This window comes from Xenopus laevis, chromosome 3S, assembly GCF_017654675.1.
Source record: "Xenopus laevis strain J_2021 chromosome 3S, Xenopus_laevis_v10.1, whole genome shotgun sequence".
NCBI classification, from domain to species: domain Eukaryota; kingdom Metazoa; phylum Chordata; class Amphibia; order Anura; family Pipidae; genus Xenopus; species Xenopus laevis.
The window spans coordinates 37,727,409-37,749,221 of NC_054376.1; the positions used below are offsets into that span (position 1 = coordinate 37,727,409).

The 21,813-nt window shown below is 38.8% G+C and overlaps 1 protein-coding gene across 1 annotated transcript; it reads right to left on the reverse strand.

Moving 5' to 3' along the window:
• Window positions 1-1,784: 1,784 nt before the first annotated feature.
• LOC108712462 (gonadotropin-releasing hormone II receptor) lies at window positions 1,785-21,364 on the reverse strand. Its single transcript, XM_018254669.2, has 5 exons — window positions 21,205-21,364; window positions 10,993-11,089; window positions 8,895-9,398; window positions 5,427-5,628; window positions 1,785-2,255 (listed from the first exon to the last, which is right to left on the reverse strand). Exons 3-5 carry the CDS (start codon window positions 9,393-9,395, stop codon window positions 1,852-1,854), a joined length of 1,107 nt encoding a protein of 368 aa, XP_018110158.1. The 5' UTR covers window positions 9,396-9,398; window positions 10,993-11,089; window positions 21,205-21,364; the 3' UTR covers window positions 1,785-1,851.
• Window positions 21,365-21,813: the final 449 nt, after the last annotated feature.

Here is a 21,813-nt window from a genome sequence, read left to right on the forward strand (position 1 = left end):
TAGACAAATACAAGATTCCTCTGCACTCAACCCATTATCAATATATTTAATATATTTAAATGAATCAGATGAAAATTGAGCATAGGACTGGCCAGATATGGGATGACTTTGACGTAGTTGGCCAGCTTAAATATATTGCAATATATGGACAAACAATCCCTGTTTTGTTTAAAGGGTAAGGCATTTTTCAGTAGCAGTATGCACAAAATGTCGCTGTCTTAAATATATTGATAATGGGTTGAGTGCAGAGGAATCTTGTATTTGTCTATATATATATATATATATATATATATATATATATATATATATATATATATATATATATATATATATATATATACCTGACCCAGTGCTGGACTCTTCTCGCTACACCCTTTTGTTTGGAATGAGATGGATTAAGATCTGCTCTTATTTAACATTGGGAAACTTTAACTAATGATTCTTTAAGGGATGCCTACCACCTCATCCCTTTTTGACAGCTAAAAATGCCAGGATTCTGGGTGACATATTAAGTCAATTTAACTCATTACAAGGTTACTAATTTTATGATCATAACTGTATCGCTAAAAAAAGCTTTTTTTAAAAAAAAATACATGCACTTGCATAGATACTAAATTACTTATAAAACAGGGAACCAGGGAATGTCTTTTAGAATAGGGTTGTCCTGAGTTAAAGTTTCTAAGAATGGGAGGGTTTGGCATGAGTATGGAGATCATTGTTCACTTATTCAAACAAATCAAAGCCAATCAAAACCAGTAAAGAGATGTTCATTTCTATGACTATGATAGATTTCTCACATCTTACACTGCTGGCTGCAAAACACATACTAATACACACAACTACAGGGGGCAATCAACGTTTACTTTCTTGTTTGTGTATTGTTGTTGCTTTCAGAAAGTGTGATATTAATCAGCTGTGGATAGAGTGTGTTACAATGAGCTGTACATGCCATACCAAAACTACCAGTGTAAATGCTCTAGTCTAGTTAAATAAACGTCAATGCAATTATACTTGGGCTTAGATGTGGGAAATAACTGCAAAGCTCATTAAATGTCCTCGCCTGGCCTCATATATGAACAGAACCTCATTAAATGCATTGTGAGCTCTATGTTATCGAATCTAGGGTCAGGGTCAGGGTCAGGGATATGACAGCTGAAACTGGCTAATATGTGTAATATGAGTCACATGTATGTCTGTCGTTAACCCTAGAACTGCCATAGCTCTAGCTAGCATTTTGCCAATATGAATGTTCCAGGGTTTAGATCTGCAGTGTAGGTCAGTGATTGTGCTTCATACAGTTTGTTTATGCGATCACTATAACAACAACAAACATTTTATAAAACATGTTTATCAAGGAAGGAAAACTCATTGGCTAAGATAGAACATGGACTTGGGAAAGCCTAATGTGTCCCCTGTGGACAGGGCCTGTTTGATAGTAGTGAAGGAATGTGCTCAGGTCCCCAACACCAGTAGGACCCATAAGGAATCACATTGTTGCAGAGATTACAAAAGTGTTGTTAGATGTTTTCTTTACATAAATCAGGGACATAAAACCTCTGGCCTACAACTGTGAAACAACACATTCCGGCAGCCACCAATGGTCAGTATATAGTTTCCTACTGACAAGGACCTGTTCAATAACCTGTTCAATAGAGACTCAATCAGAAGCACTGTTCTCTTCACTAATTTTCTTCAGATACAATATATATATATATATATATATATATATATATATATATATATATATATATATATATATATATATATATATATATATATATATATATATATATATATACATGCTTCCTTGATATGTAGATGGAAATGAATTAAAATCCAGTGCCCTGTATTTCAGAAGACTGATTGCATGGTGACAGCTGTAGATGTTGGACCTTCCATTGAGGTAAGATCTTTGATGTTCAGCTCAGAGATGGCTAGCTGCTTACTGTTTTTTGCCCTTCTAGACAGTATGCTGCTTATTCTTCTGATCCATGATCGCAGATCCTCTTTGAATGAGGGGGTGTAAAGTCCATAGACAAGGGGGTCGGTGCAGGTGTGCAGCAGGCCAAAGAGGAAGAGACTGTGGTTTAGGTATTCAGGAGTTTGATTGATCATCTCAGGCTGGAACCAGTACCATAAACCTAGTAGGTAATATGGAGTCCAGCAGACCATAAAGGAAGCCACGATAACTAGGGTCATCTTTAGGGTTTTCAGTCTTGCCTTTGAAATGAGATCATTTTTACTTCTTGCAAGCTCTGTAAAAAAATAATAGAGGGAGAGTTAATAAAGAGAAGAACTAAGTGTATTAAAGGGGATAAAACGCCACATGAAAAAGAAACCTGTTTAGGATGCTTGTGTGAGCGCTTTTGCTATTTATTTATTTTTTTCTATTTTGAGCCATTAAAAACTATAGTTTTCCACCTCTAATCTGAGACATCAGTATTCAAGCCTGCTAAACTGGGTTGATAATCCCAGGCAAAATGAAGGCTACATCTCCAATGAGACCCCACATTGCAAACAGCCACAGGGAAGGAATGCTTTCAAAGGGGACCCGTCACCCCAAAAAATTATTTAAAATCCTTTTTTATCACATTAGTCAAGCAAAATTAACTTTAATAACACTATATAAATTATTTGAATCTTGTTTCCTTCAGTCTGGGAATTCATAATTATAACAAGCAGGCAGGAGCCATTTTGTGGACACTGTTTTTAAGACAAGCCTTGTATCATCTCAGAATCTTGTTTGTGCACCAGAATGGGGGACCTGATGTCCATCCCAATGTACTGGTTACACAATTAAATGGTGAAGAGAACGGGGGAATGTGGGGAGAGCAGTGACATCTAGGAAGTGCTGAATGGAAAGTGAAAGTAATTGTCTGCCCCGCCTCTATGCCACTGGCATAGAGGAGCGGCAGACAATATTTGATTGACAGCTGAGATTTTTAAATGAGCTTACAACAGCTATGAATGCTTTCATTAAAAATAGAAATTGGATTTCATGTTTAATTTGAAAAGGACTTTTACTATAAAGCTTTTTGTCTGGGTGACAGGTCCACTTTGAAACTTTTTTTTACAAAACATAGCCGTTAATTGTACTCCTGCACTGAAATATGTTTAAAAAAAACAAACAGATTTTTTAACATTTCATTTTGAAACCTGACATGGAGCTAGACCTGATCTTAGTTTCCCAGGTGCCCTCAGCAATGTGATTTCTGCTCTGATAAACATCAGTCACTCTTTACTGCTGTGCTGCAAGTTGGAGGGAGATCAACCCCTCAGTTAAGTCAAAAGAAACACTGAATTTCTTTCCTTCTATTGTGTACACATGGGCTTCTGTATCAGACTTACTGCCTTCATCTTAACCCTCCTTGCCCCGGGCGTGAGCATGCTCAGTTTGCTCCTCTCCCCCCTCCCTCCATTCTCTGCTGTGATCTGAGCCCAAAGCTATAAGTGAGCACGGAGAGACTCAGGCAGGAAGTGATGTCACACAAAGCTAATACTGCAGCTGCTATCCTAAACAGAAAGCTTCTAGAGCTTTTTACTTAGGTATGGTAAAACATTCTACAGAATAAATATGCCATTCTAACTTGCACTATTGCAGCTAATCTATTGGAAATAAAATGCCTCCGTAGTTTTCCTTCTCCTTTAAAATGCACTGTAGTAACTAAGACTGAACTGCGATTGCAGCATAAATATACAGGAGTTTTTAAGACCCCCCCCCCCCAAGTCCTGTATAGTGTGTATGGTTAATTTTTTGATATCTTCGTGCCTATAAATATTTAAGGGGAAGCTTGTCCCAACACTGTGGAAAAGTTGCTTGGGTCTTCCTGAATCTTAAAGGCCCTTGGATCAAGCTACTTAAACTACATATCTCTGTGCTCTCCCACCGGTAACTCTCTTTCACTATCATACTCCTTCATAATGTACCCATACAGGGCTGCCATCGGGGGGGACAGGGAGGAGAGTTGTAGGGGGCCCCGAGGGTAAGGGGGGCCCTGCCATGCCACACTTACTTGATTAGCCGGGCCCCGTCTTTCTGAGAGCTGCTGACTTCGGGAAGGCATGGACGTTTAAGGGGCCTTGGCCACCAATTTTCTTATAATGGGTGGGGGGCCTGGCCACCAATTTTGGCCACCAATTTTTTTCCTCATGTGGGGCACTAGCTACCAATATTTTTAAATGGGGGGTCCTGGCCACAAATGTTTTTTTATGGGGGTCCTTGGCCACCAATATCTTTTTATTTTTAATTAACATGTGGGAACCCTAGCCACCAATATTTTTTTTTTTTTACTGTGTGGTGGGGGCGGACCTGTGGGGTGGGGAGGGTGGACCTGTAGGTGGGGCTTGCGGTGGGTGCAGCCCAGTGGGCCCAGGAAATGTTGTCATATGGGGCCCTGCGATTTCTGATGGCGGCCCTGTTCCCATATACAAACCTAGGAAAACCTTGTGATATCTTTATTCAGGGTTCTGACTCTTGGTGAGCTCAGAATCAATGGGGTTTGTGTCAAATAAACTTGTTTTTCACCCCAAGTAACTTAATTTTCCAAACACCTCTTACTTCTTCATTCAGCCCCTCTCTACTTGTCCTCTCCATTTAATCTTTTCCTTTCTCCATTTGTTTACCCACTTCAAAGCATTACTTCCATAATTCTTCCCCGTCTACGCTTAATATTCTGATCACTTCTACCGTACTTTATTTATGTTTGTCTACATAACACTTTCCCTCCTCTTTCTTCATGCGTCCCCAATCATTATTTTTCCCTACTTGCTTCTGTTTTTACATTCTCTGACACCTCTTCTTTTCTTTCCTGTATCCCTCAGTTTATTTATCACCGTACTCCATAGCTTAGGAGCAAAGCACACAGAAGGGTATTGCTGTACAAGATTCCACATATTCTATAGCACTATTTAGAACTAACTGCTATGTCATTGGGTGCTACTGATGTCTTATTTGTACTTGACCCTAAAGTGGTTAATTAGATGTTTGAAGGTATTTGTGCTAAGATGCTAATGTTCCTGACAGAGCATTAACAATTTCTTATAGTAAGGGTCAGGGCAGACAGATTCAGAGAGATGAGTCACCCGGTGACAAATCTCCTCTTCTTCAGGGTGACTAATCTCCCCGAACTGCTTTCCCGCCGGCTAAAATATAAGTCACCCGAAGTTGCCTAACGAGGAAACGACTCACGAGGGCGACTTAGGAAAACGAATTGCTCCAAGTACCATCCTGCCGGCGATTTACATTTTAGCCGGCGAAAAGGCAGGGGAGGCAGTTCGGGGACATTTGTCGCCCCGAGGAAGAATCTGCCTGTGTGCCCTGACCCTAAAGTTTACCAGAACAACTACTAAAAGAAGTGTTTTAAACATTTAAATGATAAATCTGTATAAAACTAAGCAACTAACTTGCATTTCAAAAGTATGCTCACCATTCTTGTGTTTCATCTGCTTGCCGATTTCCCAAAGGATACGTGTGTAACACACAATCATGACCACTAGTGGGGTGACAAACAGGGTGCAGAAGGTGAACATGTTGTAAGCTGTCTCCTGCCAGTGCTGGGTGAAGCTCCCATGGGTGGCACACTGTGTGAAGTTGACTCCAGGAGCAGTACGTAATCGAAAGAGAAATAGCTAATGGCGAAAAGATTCTTGTTACTTGTCATAAAACACCCAATTTCCATTAAAGGAAAACTATACCCCCAAAATGAATACTTGAGCAACAGATAGTTTATATCAAATTAAGTGGCATATTAAAGAATCTTACCAAACTGGTATATATATTTAAGAAAATATTGCCCTTTTACATCTATTGCCTTGCACCACCATTTTGTAATGGTCTGTGTGCTGCATCAGAGATCACCTGACCAGAAATAATCCAGCTCTAATGTTAAGTGTGGAAGCAAAAGACAGAACTCTGTCTGTTAATTGGCTCTTGTGACCTAACAAATATAGTTTGTTTGGTATGTTTGTGTGCGCCGTGAATCATACGATCCCAGGAGGTGGCCCTTTTTTTTTTTAAATGGTAATTTTCTATTTATGATTACCCAATGGCACATACTACTAAAAAAGTATGTTATTATGAAAATGGTTTATTTACATGAAGCAGGGTTTTACATATGAGCTGTTTTATGCAATATCTTTTTATAGAGACCTACATTGTTTGCGGGGTATAGTTTTCCTTTAAACAAAAAAAGCATTGCCTGCTGACCAGGAACCATGCAAATAAGAACAACTTTCCAGAACTTACAGAGACATGCACAAGTGATGTCCTACACTGCATCGTCTTCTAAAATGCCACATGTTATTGCCATCAACAACTTGTCTATAGAAAAACATTTCAATGTGTCTATCCCTTTAAATAAGGCTTCTCATATAATGATTTCTACCTTGCTAGATCTCTTTTTAATTTTTAATTCCTTTGGAATATTTAAGGGGCATTTTGACTTCACCCCAGGTAGAGTTTTTACGTTGTTTGTTTTTTTCAATAAATTTTCAGTAAAATATATTTGCATAGGTCTTTCTACAATGGTCTGGTGTACAAAGTCATCTTTGCAACAAGGATACCTCTTGCTTTGCTGATCTGGTATTTTCCCATTGTTTGTACTCAGTGTTATTTGTTATTGCACCATGTGATGCCCTTTCTTTTTTCATTGGCAGGAAGGTATTACTAAAAGTATAATACGCATATGGATTTCCAGGTCTAAATTCATTATTTTATGCTTGACAGGCATTAAAGTTTAGGTGCCACGCTGTTTAGTTTGCTTAAATCATTACTCACTTGGCTTGCCCATTGCTTAAATCATCAGTTTTGCTTTAAGTCTTTGTGTTGTCAGCAAAAAAAAGGCATACCTGCTTTCTAGCGCAATTAACAGTGTTCTTAAAAAAAACAGCTGATTGTACCATCTAGGGATATAAAGAAACAATGTACTGGAAATGACCAGGATAATGGTTTTAAAGAACATTGCTGCTAACAATTCCTTTAGTATCTCACATTAGTTTATTTCGCTGTTCCTCCAAATGCCTTTTGTATTGTATGTATTCTTTTCTTTGAGTGCTACCAACAATGCTTCCCTTACTACCCTCTGTTCTGTAAGTCTTAGAAGCATTCAGACTTCACTTCAGAACTGCTAAGAAATATCTTATAGCAGTGATTTGCAAACTGTGGGCCTGGTTCCCTGCAGGGGGCCTAGAGTGTTGCAGTTGGGGCTCAACCTGAATGGTCCTTGAAAGCCAAGTCAATTAAGGTGGTCGATTTGGGGTGAGCACTTATTTTCTCTCATAGATATTACTAAACTTGTGGTGAGCTAAATCCTTCAAACGGGGCTTCAGACATAAAAACAGCTGGTTTGTAGAATAACCCATAAAAATGAAAAGAAACATTTTCCAGTCTACCAGGGAATATCAGTTATATTCTCCTAGACAATGTTCCGGCCTCAGTCTTGTGTCATGCCAAACAGTTTGCATTTTACTTCAACTGGGATTATAGATTATTAATCCATCTAATTTTCAACAGGATAAAGAAAAAGAAGATATTTTTGGGGTGGCTTACAGACCCATTTATAACACTGAGCAGTACAGTAACCAAGAACAACCAGTCATTGATTTGCTTTGTTGAGAATACTCCAGACAGAATAAGGAAAGCAAATCTCTGGTTGCTTTTAGCTGTTACCATTGCACTGGTGCAGATTTGCCAACAACTAGTAATTAAAACCCGGCACTAGTGATGGGCGAATTTATTCGCCAGGCGTGAATTTGTGTGATTCACCACCGGTGAATGAATTCCCAAAATGTGCGCCGGCATCAAAAAAACAGGATGTCTGCGTCCAAAAAACTAACGCCGGCATCAAAAACAAGAAGCCGGCGACATTTCTCAAATTCGCCCATCACTACCAGCCACATTAGATAACTTGTATGTTCTGTAAATCTACTGCAAATCCAAGTATAATGCAAACGGACTGTTGGCTTTGGCTGTTGTCAGCCTGTATATTTTTGCAGACTGAGAGAAGCAGATCTGCTCAGTGCCCCTGCTGCATTGATTTGAATCTGATCAGCCTGTGTGTGGTCACACACAGTGGAGCTGAAGCTGAGGTCAGTATGTGGGGCTGACCTCAGCCTGTGTGTGACCGCACACAGGCTGATCTGATTCAAATCAATGGAGCAGGGGCACTGAGCAGATCTGCTTCTCTCAGTCTGCAAAAATACACAGGCTGAAAATAGCCAGAGCCAACAGCCTGTGTGCCCATAGGCTAAATCACTTATGGGCAGATTTATCAAGGGTCGAAGTGAAAATGAAATTTGAATTTCAAATTTTCAAATTTAAATGTTCAAATTTGAATTTTCTAATTTGAATTTTCCAGTTTTTTTATAGCCAAATTTTTCAAATTCGACTAGGGAATTGTTAAAATTCGTTTTTTTGAGTTTTTTTTAAAAATTTGAATTTGATTTTTGAAATGTATCACACACTGGCCTTTTAAGAACTCAAATTCGACTATTCATCACCTTAAACCTGTCGAAATTGCTGTTTTAGCCTATGGAAGACATCTTGGGATCAATTTGGAGCTGTTTGCAGGCTTCCTGACATTCAAGACATTTTTCACTGTAAAAACTCGAATCGAATTTGATTCAAATTAGATTTAAATTTCTTGTCGATCCTATTCACCCAAATTAGATTTTTTTAATAAGTTTTCGATTGGTCGAATTTCGAGTTCATGGGAGATTTAAATAACTCCCAAGAACTCGAAATACGACCCTTGATAAATCTACCCCTTAATTTTTAAAATACGCTTTAATTAAGTGCTCTTTTAAGAGATACAACAGGTATTTAGTATTACTGTATGCTAAATTAAACAAAGCATAATGACATAACAATAAGTGATCCATTTAATAAGGGAATATACCTGAGGTGATGCCAGCAGAAGGCTAGTAATCCAAGCAGTCCACAGCATGATACGGTTACGTTGGCCAGCACTAGTAAAGCTGAGAGGGTAGAGGATAGCCCAGTGTCTGTCAAGGCTGATCACTACCAAAACTAAGGCAGCCGAATACATAGCAAACAGCTTTCCAAAATTGAGGACCTTACAGGAGAGCTCCCCTGCATACCATTGTACCATCACGTTCCACAGCGAATCCAAAGGCATCACCAAAAAGGTAACCAGCAAGTCGGCCACAGACAGACTGAGAATGAGAACACGTAGGTGGGATTTGCACCGCTTCCCACTGATGCTGCAGAGAACAGCCACATTACTGCAAGATGCTATCAAGAAGAAGCAACACGTGACTCCCACTCGAACCTTAGCAGCCAAAGTGAACGTGGGCTCTGTCCACGGACCTGGATTGCCTGAGACTGATGCATTGTTGTCTGGTATCACCAGAGAGCTCTGAGTTTGATTTACTGCCATGGCCTGAAACAAGAAATTGGTGTTTGTAATGAAACAATTTGCATTAATGCATAATAAACTATGAGTTCATACTTGAAAACATGTGTTCTATAGCAGATTTAATGAAAGATGGATATGCAACAGGCCAAGATGATATGTTTCTCTATAGGAGGCCCCTGCTTCAACTAACTATACATCTTCATTAGTGATGGGCAAATAAATTCGGCAGGCACGAATTTGCAGCGAATTTCTGTGTTTCGCTGTTGGCGAATAAATTTGTGAAACTGCAACGAAAATTCGCCACGTAGAAAAATGTTTGTTGCGTTATTTGGACGCCCATTGACTTTAATGCAGTTGGACAAAATAGTCGTAAAAATTGTCACAGGCCCATTGACTTCACGGGAAAGTTTGTGAAGTTTTCAGCGAAGTGAAGCGGGAAAAATTCGCCCATAACTAATCTTCGTATGATAAAAGGTATTGGAGCCAACAACATAGTCTGAAAATATGGTAAGGCGCCGAACAACTCTTGAATGATAGTTCTAGTGCGTGTGTTATCCATGTGCTACACCTGAAGACTGAGTTACTATGGCTTTATTTGAGCTTTAAGATGATTTAAATAAAATGTAATTTTGGAACAACTATCACAGCTAGGCAGCGTCGGCCAGTTGCTTCTGTATCCTGATGAGAAGAGAGTGCTCGGTTTATGTAAAATGTACTTAATTCTCAAAGTAATAATTTTCCAAAAAAAAATATTTTAATGTTTAGAATATACTGGTAATGTCCAAATGACATAACTGTGGCAAGATAAATAAATACAGTAATCAATATACCCCCATTCAGCCCCAACCTAAAGAAAGGTAATTTTGTCTTAAAGTGGATGTAATAGAATGGGTAATTCTAAGCACTTTTCAAGTGGCCCTATTTCTTTTGTATCTTTTGTATATATTCTTTTAATTTTAAGTTATTTGCCTTCTTCTTCTGACTCTTTCCGCATTTCAAATGGGGGTCACTAACCCCATCTAAATACAAATGCGCTGTAAGGCTACAAATGTATTGTTTTTATTTCTCATCTTTCTAATCAGGCCTCTCCTGTTCATATTCCAGTCTCTTATTAAACTCAATGCATGGTTGCTAGGGGAATTTAGACCCCAGCTATCACATTGCTGAAATTGCTGAAATTGCAAACTGAAGAGCTGCTGAATAAAAAGCTAAATAACTCAAAATCCACAAATATTACAAAAAAAGCAATTGCAGAATAATACTCTATATCAATAATAATTCTCTATATCTATAATAATTTAAAGGTAAACAACCCCTTTACTTGAGCAAGGCCCAGTTCTTTCACTAAATTGTATCTGTTCTGGACAAAACGGATGAGTGACACTTTTATTTAGTTACTGAAATCGGATGTATTAGCTGTTAGCTGTCAGAAATACATAACCAGAGGGCTAACGCATAACCACATAATGGAGTTGAAGGTTTAATGGTGAGTATAAACATATGCCCCATTCCACTGAGATAGCCATCAATTTGTATAATAATAATATGGAGGAGCAGAACAGCACTTAAATAACCTGCCAGTGATATCACTCAGTAGATGCTAAGCATGATTCTGCACCTTGTTCTGTGTTCTGTCTCACTGAATCACAGTGTTCTGTAGGCCAGGTCCATGACACATCTATCTGGTGTCCTCTTATCTCCCATCAGGGATTTACCTATGAGTTAGAGGGATCACAGGTAGATGAGAAACAGGGGAACAGTATACATAATTCAGTTATTATTAGACTTATGAACAAAAAAAAAAAATAACTCAGCCATATTGTGTATACAGTATATACAGAAATATTAATTTTTAAATGAAACTTAAATTAATCTATGACAGGGCTGGAGCCATAACAAAATCAGTAGACAGAGAAATAACTAGAGCTTTGCTTCAAGGTGAAGTTCAATTACAGTTACCTGTACAAATTATAATCTCTGTTCAAACCATGTGGGTGAAGTGAGTTTAACTTGTTGAACCACTAAACCTCCCTCTGTTTTAATCTCAATTCAGGGTCCCCTCCCCTCTTTAGTGGGGGTTCCATCTCCATTACCATAAATCGTAGCTGTTCAGCCATGTGGCCTTTTTCTTTTAAATGTCTGGAGAGCGGTAATGCCATGTTCCCCAATTTTATCATTGATTTTTGTTGGGAGATACGTGATTTTACTTTTTGAACAGTCTCTCCAACATATATCATACCACAGGGACATACAATTGGGTAACTTCAAATTGGGATAAACAGGTATGATATCCCTTTATTTGAATTGACTCTATTGTACCTGGATGTTCAAAGGATTTCCCCTTTATCACATATTTGCACTGTTTTCAATTCAGATATGAATACATGCCAGACTTGATAGTCTAAATATCATGAAGATGATGTCATACTGGTTAAATTTGATTTTTCCAGTTTGTACACCTCAATACCCCATGAGGGCATGTAAATGGATGTTATATGGAAGTGAACAGTATCAGGATGTGCAAACGGAGTTTCTTCTGGAGGCCCTTGAGATCATATTGAGAATGAATTACTTTGTTTTTCAGGAAGTTTTATATTTACAGTCATGGGGAACCATGATGGGCTCAAACATTGCCCATCAGACGCCAATACCTTTATGATTTGGCTTGAACATTTTTTATATCGTGATGACCTTAACCGGGAACGCTGTGTGGCTTGGTGGAGATACATCGACGATATTTTTGTGGTATGGCGGGGTGACGTGAGCTCCCCATCTCGGTTCCACGAACATCTCATAGGGTTTCTTTCTTCTATTAAATTTTCACAGACGCATGATTAAAAAGGAATTTCATTCTTAGATGTATTGGTGTATAGAGAGAGAGAGGTTTACAAACAAAATTATACTCCAAACCTACTGACCGTAATCAGATATTGCATTTTGAGAGTAATCATCCATCACATACGAAAAATTCAATACCCATTAGTCAGCTAACGAATATGTAGGTTAGTTAGTGACCCTGTGATTAGGGACATTCAAACCAAACAAATGAGAACTAAATTTAGACAGAGAGGTTATCAATCTAGATATTGGACATAGCAGACAAGGTTATGAGTCAGAGAAAAGATAAGAAAGCAAAGGGCCCTAGAATCACATTTGTTACCCAGTATAGGGGACTTAGCAGACAGATGAATAGAATCTTGCGAAAACATTGGTACATATTATGCAGGGCATACCCTACGGTGGGAGAATTCACCCCACTAATATCATATATAAAACCATTGGGTCTAAATTAACTAGATCTTTAGTACAGAAAGAGAGGACATAGAAAAGTACATTTTTGTGAACCGAAAATAATGGCTTGTATTCATTTCTGAATTGCAAACATTGCAAATATGTGATAAAGGGGAAATCCTTTGAACATCCAAGTACAGGAGAGTCAATTCAAATAAAAGGATATCATACCTGTTTATCCCAATTTGAAGTTTACCCCATTGTATGTTCCTGTGGTATGATATATGTTGAAGAAACTGCTCAAAAAGTAAATATTAAATAATTTGTGTTTCATTTTATTTTATTCAGTATACATGGCAGGAACCCTGTAGGGTACAAAGGAAATGATGCTATGTCACTTGGACTTTAAAAAGCCTGAATTTTAAAGCATTGTTCACATGGTTTGAGAAACGTCGCTGCTACATATATATGGGATTCATAATCCTGAAACCAGATGTCCAGGTATACTAATGCTGAGGTCAAGTTAAGGCAAGTGTTACAACAAATTATTTCTTAGTATGTAAGCATTGATCAAATTGTTGCCTATTTAACTATTAAACAGCAGCACAGATGCAATCTATCCCATTGACTTGACTTGTTCTTTTTTTGTGTTTCCTGGTTACGAATGCTCTGATAATAACACCCTCTAATAAATGATCTCTCAGCATCAGTAACACTAAACCTTCCCCCCCCCCCCACATTAAGGCTCTGTGCTTGGCCAAACACATCAGACATTCTCATGTCCAAAAGAAATGAGTCACTGGCCATCGGCTCTGGTAAACCTTGGATCAATTCCTCTGCCAGCTCTTTAAGCAAGTCACTTAATCTCCCTGTGCCTCAGGCATTCAACCATCAATTGTATGGTCTACAGAGCATGGGCTGGGGTTTTTTAATAATTCTGTGTACAGCACTCTTTCATATGAGCAGTAGTTTGTATATGATTAGATATAATGTTACCTATGGGAACCCAGTGGTTCTAGGACTAGGCACATAGCTCATTGAACTGAAATCAATACTAATATCATATAAATGATAGAAAACCTTCTTTTAATAAGTACAAATGATGGCTCTGGACAAATGAAACACAACATATTTTAATACCCAATACCAAACCCTGATCATTAATATTTTACTTGGTGGAAGCACCATTTGTAATGATCCATCTGTGGTGTCATATGATGTTTTGGAGCTACCTATGGAAGAAATACATTGGTTATCTACTAAAGTGCATGGAGGAGAATCTTTTCACGCTATGTTTATATTTTGTATCTATAATAACTATGACATTGATATTTATATATTAATATTTCTGGAGAAAGAGTAGCTCAGTTGTTTCCTTTCAGGGGGATACAATCTCTTTTATGTTATTTAGTCCTAAATTTTATGTACAGGTATGGGACCTGTTATCCAGAATGCTCGGGACCTGGGGTTTTCCGGATAACAGATCTTTCTGTAATTTGGGTCTTCATGCTGTATGTCTACTAGAAATTAATTTAAACATTAAATAAACCCAATAGGCTGGTTTTGCTTCCAATAAGGATGAATTATATCTTAGTTGGGATCAAGTACAAGCTACTGTTTTATTATTACAGAGAAAAAGGAAATCATTTTTAAAAATTTGGATTATTTGGATAAAATGGAGTCTATGGGAGACAGCCATTCTGTAATTCGGAGCTTTCTGGATATTGGGTTTCCGGATAAGGGATCCTATACCTGTACTGACCGACTGTTGTTGTTGCAGTGATGCCCACAAAAGCACAAATAAAGGCTTTTTAATTACTTGAAGAGTTGGTGGTGCTGTTCAATCTTTTACTACACAGTTTGCCAATGGGAAGTGGCCATTGTAGAACGTGCACCATCTCTAAAGAATATTGAGAATTGATGTGCTGACTACTCTTTTCCTACTGACCGACTGTTGTAGTTGACACAATTTCTGAAATTTCTTTATTCTGCTACTTTTAATGTCTTTACAGAAAAAGGAATACCCTGGAGTTGATATTGATAGGCTGTTTTGAAATCAGGAATCTTGTTCATGTGGCTTCTCCACTCTCTGGTGGGATTGGCAATTTACATTTACTGATTGAAGAAAACACCATTGCACCTTATTTTAATTCATTTTACCTTTTGAAGCAAGCACTACAAACACACACGAAAAATCTGTGAATAGACTTTCTATGGTTCAAGACACACAGAGATAAGTGTTGTAACAATTTGGTGACTGCGCTGAATATTAACAATATTACACTAGGTTCTATTTGTTTTTTTTCCATAGCCTGTGGCGCTGATCTATAATTGTATCTTGACTTTATTCTGCAACAGCGCATGTGGCAACACATTAATGATCACACTGTCAGAATCCTATCAATAGATACACTTTCTGAGGTCCCTACAGGCAGTTAGATACAATGTAATATATGAGAAGCTATTCCAACTGTTCCGGTCTGCATATATGCTGCATATAATGTTGGTGGACAAGAACAAATGCCCTGCTATACATAGGTTTGCCATTTTTTCTGAAAAGAAAATCCAGCCCTCCTATATTTTTAGCTCACTTATCTATTAATAACATTGGCATCAAACACATTTTTTTACCAACCAGGCGGAAGCCCTAGTTCTACCAAAGAACCAGCCATGCATATAAGATGCTGGACCTGACTTTTAAACCACCAAAATATAAATGGTTTATTCAGTGCAGCACTCAAAACCCTCAAAGCAGACTTCATCAACAGGGGCTTCAGGCTCATGATTGTAGAATGTAGATCAATACATTCATTCAGCCAGCAAGATTCCCAGAAGTCAACTTCTACAGTATAAACAAAAGCCTGAAATAAATCTGGTTCCCCTAGTAGTCACGTACAATCCACAACTAAAGACCAGTGGCGGAACTACCGGGGGAGCAGGGGGTGCAATTGGGCAATGGCCCCCCGACAGCTCGCGCACTGCCGATTTCCGGCCGCGTCAGCCAATTTCGGCGCAGATAATCTAGTACGGAGGGAGGTGGGGGCCTGGCTGCACATCCTGCACCAGGGCCTGCCCCCCTCCAGTTACGTTACTGCTAAGGACCCTCAGAAAGATAGCCAGAGATCTATAGCGTACACATCATAAGAATGAGAGGCTGCTTACACATCCTGATTTCAGACAAAATACCAATTCCGGACATATCAGAGAAGTACAACATCCATGGCCACCACAACTGTTCTTCTTGTGGTGTACTTAATACAATGTACTAAATGCATAACAGGGAGACTGTATATAGGAGAGAAAGGGCAAAGTCCAAGAAAGAGAAATACACACCACTGATTCACTGTAACCAATAAAAAACTGGACACACCAATAGAAAATCAGTTCAATTACCCTCATCACTCCATAAAGGATTTAAGAATTTTGGTTCTTAAAGTAGAACTTTAATAAAAAACCCCTACCCTCCATCAGAGCCGGGCCAAGTCGGGCAGGCGCCCTAGGCAACCTGGCCAGCCACGGCGCCGGCTGAGTGCGTGCTCGAGCATGCATGCGCGAAACTGCGCTCGAGCGGACATGCGCTAAACTGTGTGCACGCATGCACGAAACTGTGTGCTTGCATGCGCAAAAGCACAATTACGGAGAAAATATCAGCGCCAGTTGGGGAGAGACGGGACCAGACAATGGGGTAGGCGACAGAGCAGGTACGTGCCTGGCGCCCCCCCCCCCAGCTTTGCGCCCTAGGCACGTGCCTACTCTGTCTACCCCTAGTTCCGGCCCTGCCCTCCATAGTCCCCCCAGGGAGAGGGGACTATGGACGGTAGAGAGTAGGAAGTAGGGGTTTTTATTAGCAAGGGGGTTTAGTACTCCTTTAAGGGTTTAGTTCTCCTTTAAGGGCAATTTTAAAACAGATAATGATAGAAAAATGTGGGAGTACAAATTAATGGAAACTTTCAATTCTCTGGAAAAGGGACTAAACCTGGGCCTTGGATTTATGGCTAATTATGTGGACTAAGAAAAGCCTGCACCAGGTCACAAATACCAATATGTGTGGATATGGAGATCATATGGAATTCCTTTTATTCCACACTCCATTAATTCAACCCTAATTTATATTCAGCCTCTTGTACCTTATCTGCTTGTCCCTTGCAGATCCCCTCGTAAGTGACTTTGACACCTTAAACACAGATTGATATTTCCTTTTGTTGGTCATTTGACCTATGAGCTGAATGAAAAGTGAACTAAAATGTTCTGAAAGCTTGCTATGACTATCTTAGTTAGCCAATAAAGGTATCACCTTTATACCACTTTGTTATTTTTTTATTTCAAAAGGGTTGCCGTGTAACATTTTTACTGGCTAACACGGTACAACAACTTTACCTGCAATTTCAGTGCAGCATAAATGCAGGAATGGAAATGTTATAGAAATTGTAATGAAATCCCATATTCAATATAACTAAAGGGATTTCATTACATTTTACTAATGTCACTTTCTGTGACATTTCCATTCCTGCATAGATTATTCCTCCATTATAATATATAATATATAACATGTAAAGGATAAAATTATCGACAGCGAGTGAAATCCTTAAAAGACTTTTTTGCACTTTTTGTTTTGTTTTGAGCAAAAAAAAAAAAATCAAGCAAAATTGTAACCCTTTTTATCAAAACATTATAAAAAGCTTTTAATACTCAGATACTCACCTAAACATGGCTTAGTTACTATCAAGTACAGTTCATTTCTTATGATTACATATAGAAAAAAAAGCAAATCAATCAAAAATAAGAATGTTTTTTTCTAAATTAGCATTTCTGTGTTTCAGAGCTTTCTGGAGAATTGATTTCTGTATAATTAAAGGATTGGGTTTAATCATGAAGCAGAATATAGCTAGAGATAGGGTTGCCACCTGTATGGTTTTGAACTGGGCATCAACACTTTAAACATCATTGTGCCCATCATGCCTGTTCCTACATCACTGCCCCACCCCCAATTTTATCTACCCTGCCCCCTGTGTTCGGGTTTAGCCATCAGCAAAGGGGGCAACCCTATGTGTAATACTTGAAAAAATACAATTTCCCCGGCTTTTAACTAATAACAAGGCTACAGTCTCCTTGCTCATCATTGTGCAGGAGCAAGATGTTCATAGCTGGGGATACCTGCTAATGGGTCAAATGCTTCAGTATAAGCCCCGAGGCCACAAGACCTCTGAGCTGCATCTGTAAACACTCATTCAGGTTGCTAAAAAGCATCAGCAGTCCCAGCAAGCTCATTATATCAGGCACACAAGTTTACCTTTCCAGAATACAGGGGTGTTATAGATTTGCCTCATCAAACAACAAAATGTGTTCTATTATTCCTAGACTGCAATATTATTCATTTATGGTCGGCTGATGAATGATTGGCAGACTCTTCTGCAGACCCTTTGCCACAGGCAGTTTCTGCAGAACCTCTCCTATCCATTCTCTCCGAGCCCTAAAACATCAACTCCATGGAAACGGCAACAGTCAGATCCTTTATGAGCAATCATTAAAACACATATCTCCAAGTAGGATCACGGGCAGAAATGATGTACAAGGTGGAATGCACTTCATTCTAAGTTACAGGTGTGATCAGTGAGTCTGTGTATTTTTACTGTGACAGGGACAGGTTTAATTCAATAGTAAGGGAGAGAGTAAGGGTCTCCACTTCAGGTCACTAAACAGAGACAGTGCTAATGGGCTCCTTACAGAATTCAGAAACAGGCTGCACATGTGATTTACCATTACTATTAAAGGCATGATTATTAATCCTGTTAATTTGGCACAATGCCTGGGGTTATTTGGACCAGTCCCTTTCTTCCGTTAGCCATATTTCTTTCATAAGTGACAGCTAAAACACTAATCCGTGATCTTATCCTATTCCATTTAAACTAATGCAATCTCATACTAACCAGTCTCACAGACTCCCACCTCTCTCCCATAAACTAAGAGAGAACCTATTCAGCCCCTGATAAACGTCTTCAATGATTACTCAGCAAGTCCAGTTGTTTTAGAATTACTTTTACTAGATATACCATGAACTGGATGAATGAAAATCTTCATAGTTATATTGGCATCCATAGGGAATACTCTCTAAATCTTTTAAAAAAGAAAGCCTACCTAGCACTAGAACATATCTTGTCTAGTCCAGTTCTGGACAAAACTCTGCCCACTTTTCCCTTTGCTACGTGTCTGTATGTTATCCACATGCAGGGGCGTAACTATAGAGGAAGCAGACCCTGCGGTTGCAGGGGGGCCCAGGAGTGTAGGGGGCCCAGTGAGACCCTAATTAATTAGCAATTTTAATATATCTTGGTAAAATAGACCAACTTATAAATATTTTGGGGCCCTAAATTGAATTTGCTATGGGGCCCAGTAACAACTAGTTACGCCACTGTCCACATGCTTAGATTGTAAGCTCTACGAGGCAGGGACTTCCTTCCTAATTTGTGTTTTAGAACATGGCACTAAATCTCTGTATAATTATACTTTTTATTACTATAACTTATTTATTATTATGCTTGTACTCCCTGTGTGTACTTTACTCTGTAAAACTGATCAGTGTATTTCAACTATGTGTATTCATGTAGCACTTTATAAATAAATATATACTCACCTTAGTTTTCCCCTGATACTGCTAAACTATATCCATCATCTTCAAAAATCCCCAAGATCTTTTGAAGAATGCTGGAAAACTTAAAATATATGCTATTTATAGGAGGAGGTTGTCACAGACCCCTAAGCTTTTCTATGTAGAGAATCTTCAGACTTGCTCCATTTAAGGTAAACACTCAGCTCCCATGAATAAGCAGGATATCAAATATATAGGGAATTATGATCCTGGCACCTAATCCACATTGCATCACTTTGTTATGTCTATTTATGGGAATATAAACCAATCTATAGCCTCTTTTTATTTATAACTCAGAATAAGATAATTTCCCAGTTGCATGTTCCACCCACCCCATAAACTGTGCCAGATGTTATATTTCATGTAAATGCATCATGTAAATGCCTGTCATTAAGTAACTGCTGGTTTGACATTCTCTGAAAAACCCAGTAATGTGGCACATGGCATGCTTAATATGCTGTATTTTGAGTTTCTTCCATTCTTCCAACTCTAAAGAAAGTATATTCCTTACAGATGTCAAGTGTGGGACGACTCTTACCAGATGCAGAGAGTGGGCGATGGTTTTGTACCTGATACTCCAACACTAGAAATTGTTGCAAACTTCCATTCCGTACCTGCCTGCAACTGTTCAATTCCTAGAGCAAGTAAATCAAATGATCCAATGGGTATGATCTAATTGGATCTAAGTGTAAAACACTGGAATCTGTTTTGCCAGTGACTCTACAGAAGTCAAAGGAAGCAACCATAAAACAGTTATCTTTGTAGTTATCTCCACCAGTAGATTGGATTGCCCCCAGTAGACGAGACTGGTATTGCCCCATGTTTACCAGCTCCAGCAATTTATACTAGGTCTGAAATGATGCTGAAGCTAAGGGAAACACCTGTTCCCTACATGGATCTTTGGAAGAGCTTTTGCCAAGCTCCAAATATTTATCTATAAAAACGTTCCTACTCATATTTTAATTTTTGGGAAAAAATTATTATATGCTGCCATATTGTGTATAAGAGTTTTGGTAGCCTTTTTCCAGTGCTGTTCTCATCTACTACTATAACCTTACTTCCCCATTATTCCTATTTACAACTTCTTCCTGCAGGGCCCCTAACAGTCCAATTTGGATCCTATAAAGAGAGGTGTGCTTGCTCTATAGCCCTGCCCCATCCCATTCCTTCACAGCTCTGGGATGTACTGTAGCTCTTTCTATCTCCTTGTTCCTAACTGTCACTTAATAAGTGATAACTGGCTGATAGCTGGCTACATACTATAGATCATTAAAGTATAGCTGGGATGTCCAGCCAGTGGGCCCCCATCACTCAGCATCTCACTGACTAGGGAACAGCTGGAAATCTGCGGCTTGGACATCTCTGATGTATAGGCTTAGATTAGAAATGCGAAGAGTAAATAGTGATCATCCTTGCATTGTTTGAATTGACTGCAATCATTTTGGGACATAATCATAATCATTTATTGATATGGTGCCAGCAAATTACATAGCACTTTACTTTTAATTTATAAGGAACAAGGATCTTTATCTTAAAATTTAACAAACAAGGGTTTACAGAGTAAGAATAGGAATAGACAAGTGATTCACATGAATTTAATGGAAACTCTTACTAAAATAGTGTAAATAATGTCTGTTTTGTGAATGTGAGCAACCAGAGGTATATCAGCAGGGTTGTGCAGGGTTACTTGCTTGGTCTTTTTTTTTTGACTAATGAATTACAGTTTTCCATTAACAATTTAAATTGACCAAGTATGTTTTCATGCAGCAAATGGAGCATGCTTGCAGAGCTATACATAGGAACAACCTCAGCTGGATTTGGTACATTGAAAGTAATCTGTCACACTGTTCTGCATCCAGTTCCGATGCACCTGCAAGTTACTAACAGCTCAGAGTCTCAGTACAGACACCTGCTAAATGAAACACTATTAAAAAGGCAAAAATGAGTTCTCACCAGATCCTGTTGCTCTCCAAGTAGGATGTCTCCTCTATTTGGATCCCATAAAGCTGCAGGTGTATCTGTGGCCAGGACTGTGTTCACAGCATCCCTTCTCAGGCAGCACTGTCCCCGATGCTCCTGTCAGGCAGATCAGAGCTGAGCACTGCCACTTATGGGAGGGGAAATTTATGAGTAACGGGAGATGCATTGGAGGAAGTGCAGTTCCAGCACAGTCAGGTACCTTGTAATGTTCCACCTCTGCCACAGAGAACTTGGCAGCCGCTCCATTGCCAGCCCCAGAATGCCATCACATTAGCAAACACTAAATGCTTTAGCTGCCTTGTTTCATGAAACCCATGAAATATAGATTCCAGTAAGATTTGTCGGTCTCTGATGTGAAAGTAGAGAGATAGATTGCTTTATTTAAATACAACAGAAAGAGGATACCCTTGATTGTTATACTTGTAATTTACCCTATAGGTAATAGCTAAGGTCTGATTGAGAAATCAGTATAATCATGTATGTTAATTCAAAGAGAAAAGCACCCCGCTATTAACTTGTGAATAATTAGGCGCAAGGTTACTGAAATATCAATTCTAAGATCTACCAGGATACGGGAATCCT

Excerpts from the sequence above, each read along its gene's own strand:
- LOC108712462 (XM_018254669.2), bottom strand. The coding sequence starts at position 9,395 with ATGGCAGTAAATCAAACTCAGAGCTCTCTGGTGATACCAGACAACAAT. Across the intron at positions 5,629-8,894 it reads TTCTGCTGGCATCACCTCAG|CTATTTCTCTTTCGATTACG; the intron begins GTATATTCCCTT and ends TTTCGCCATTAG. Across the intron at positions 2,256-5,426 it reads GCAGATGAAACACAAGAATG|AGCTTGCAAGAAGTAAAAAT; the intron begins GTGAGCATACTT and ends ATTTTTTTACAG.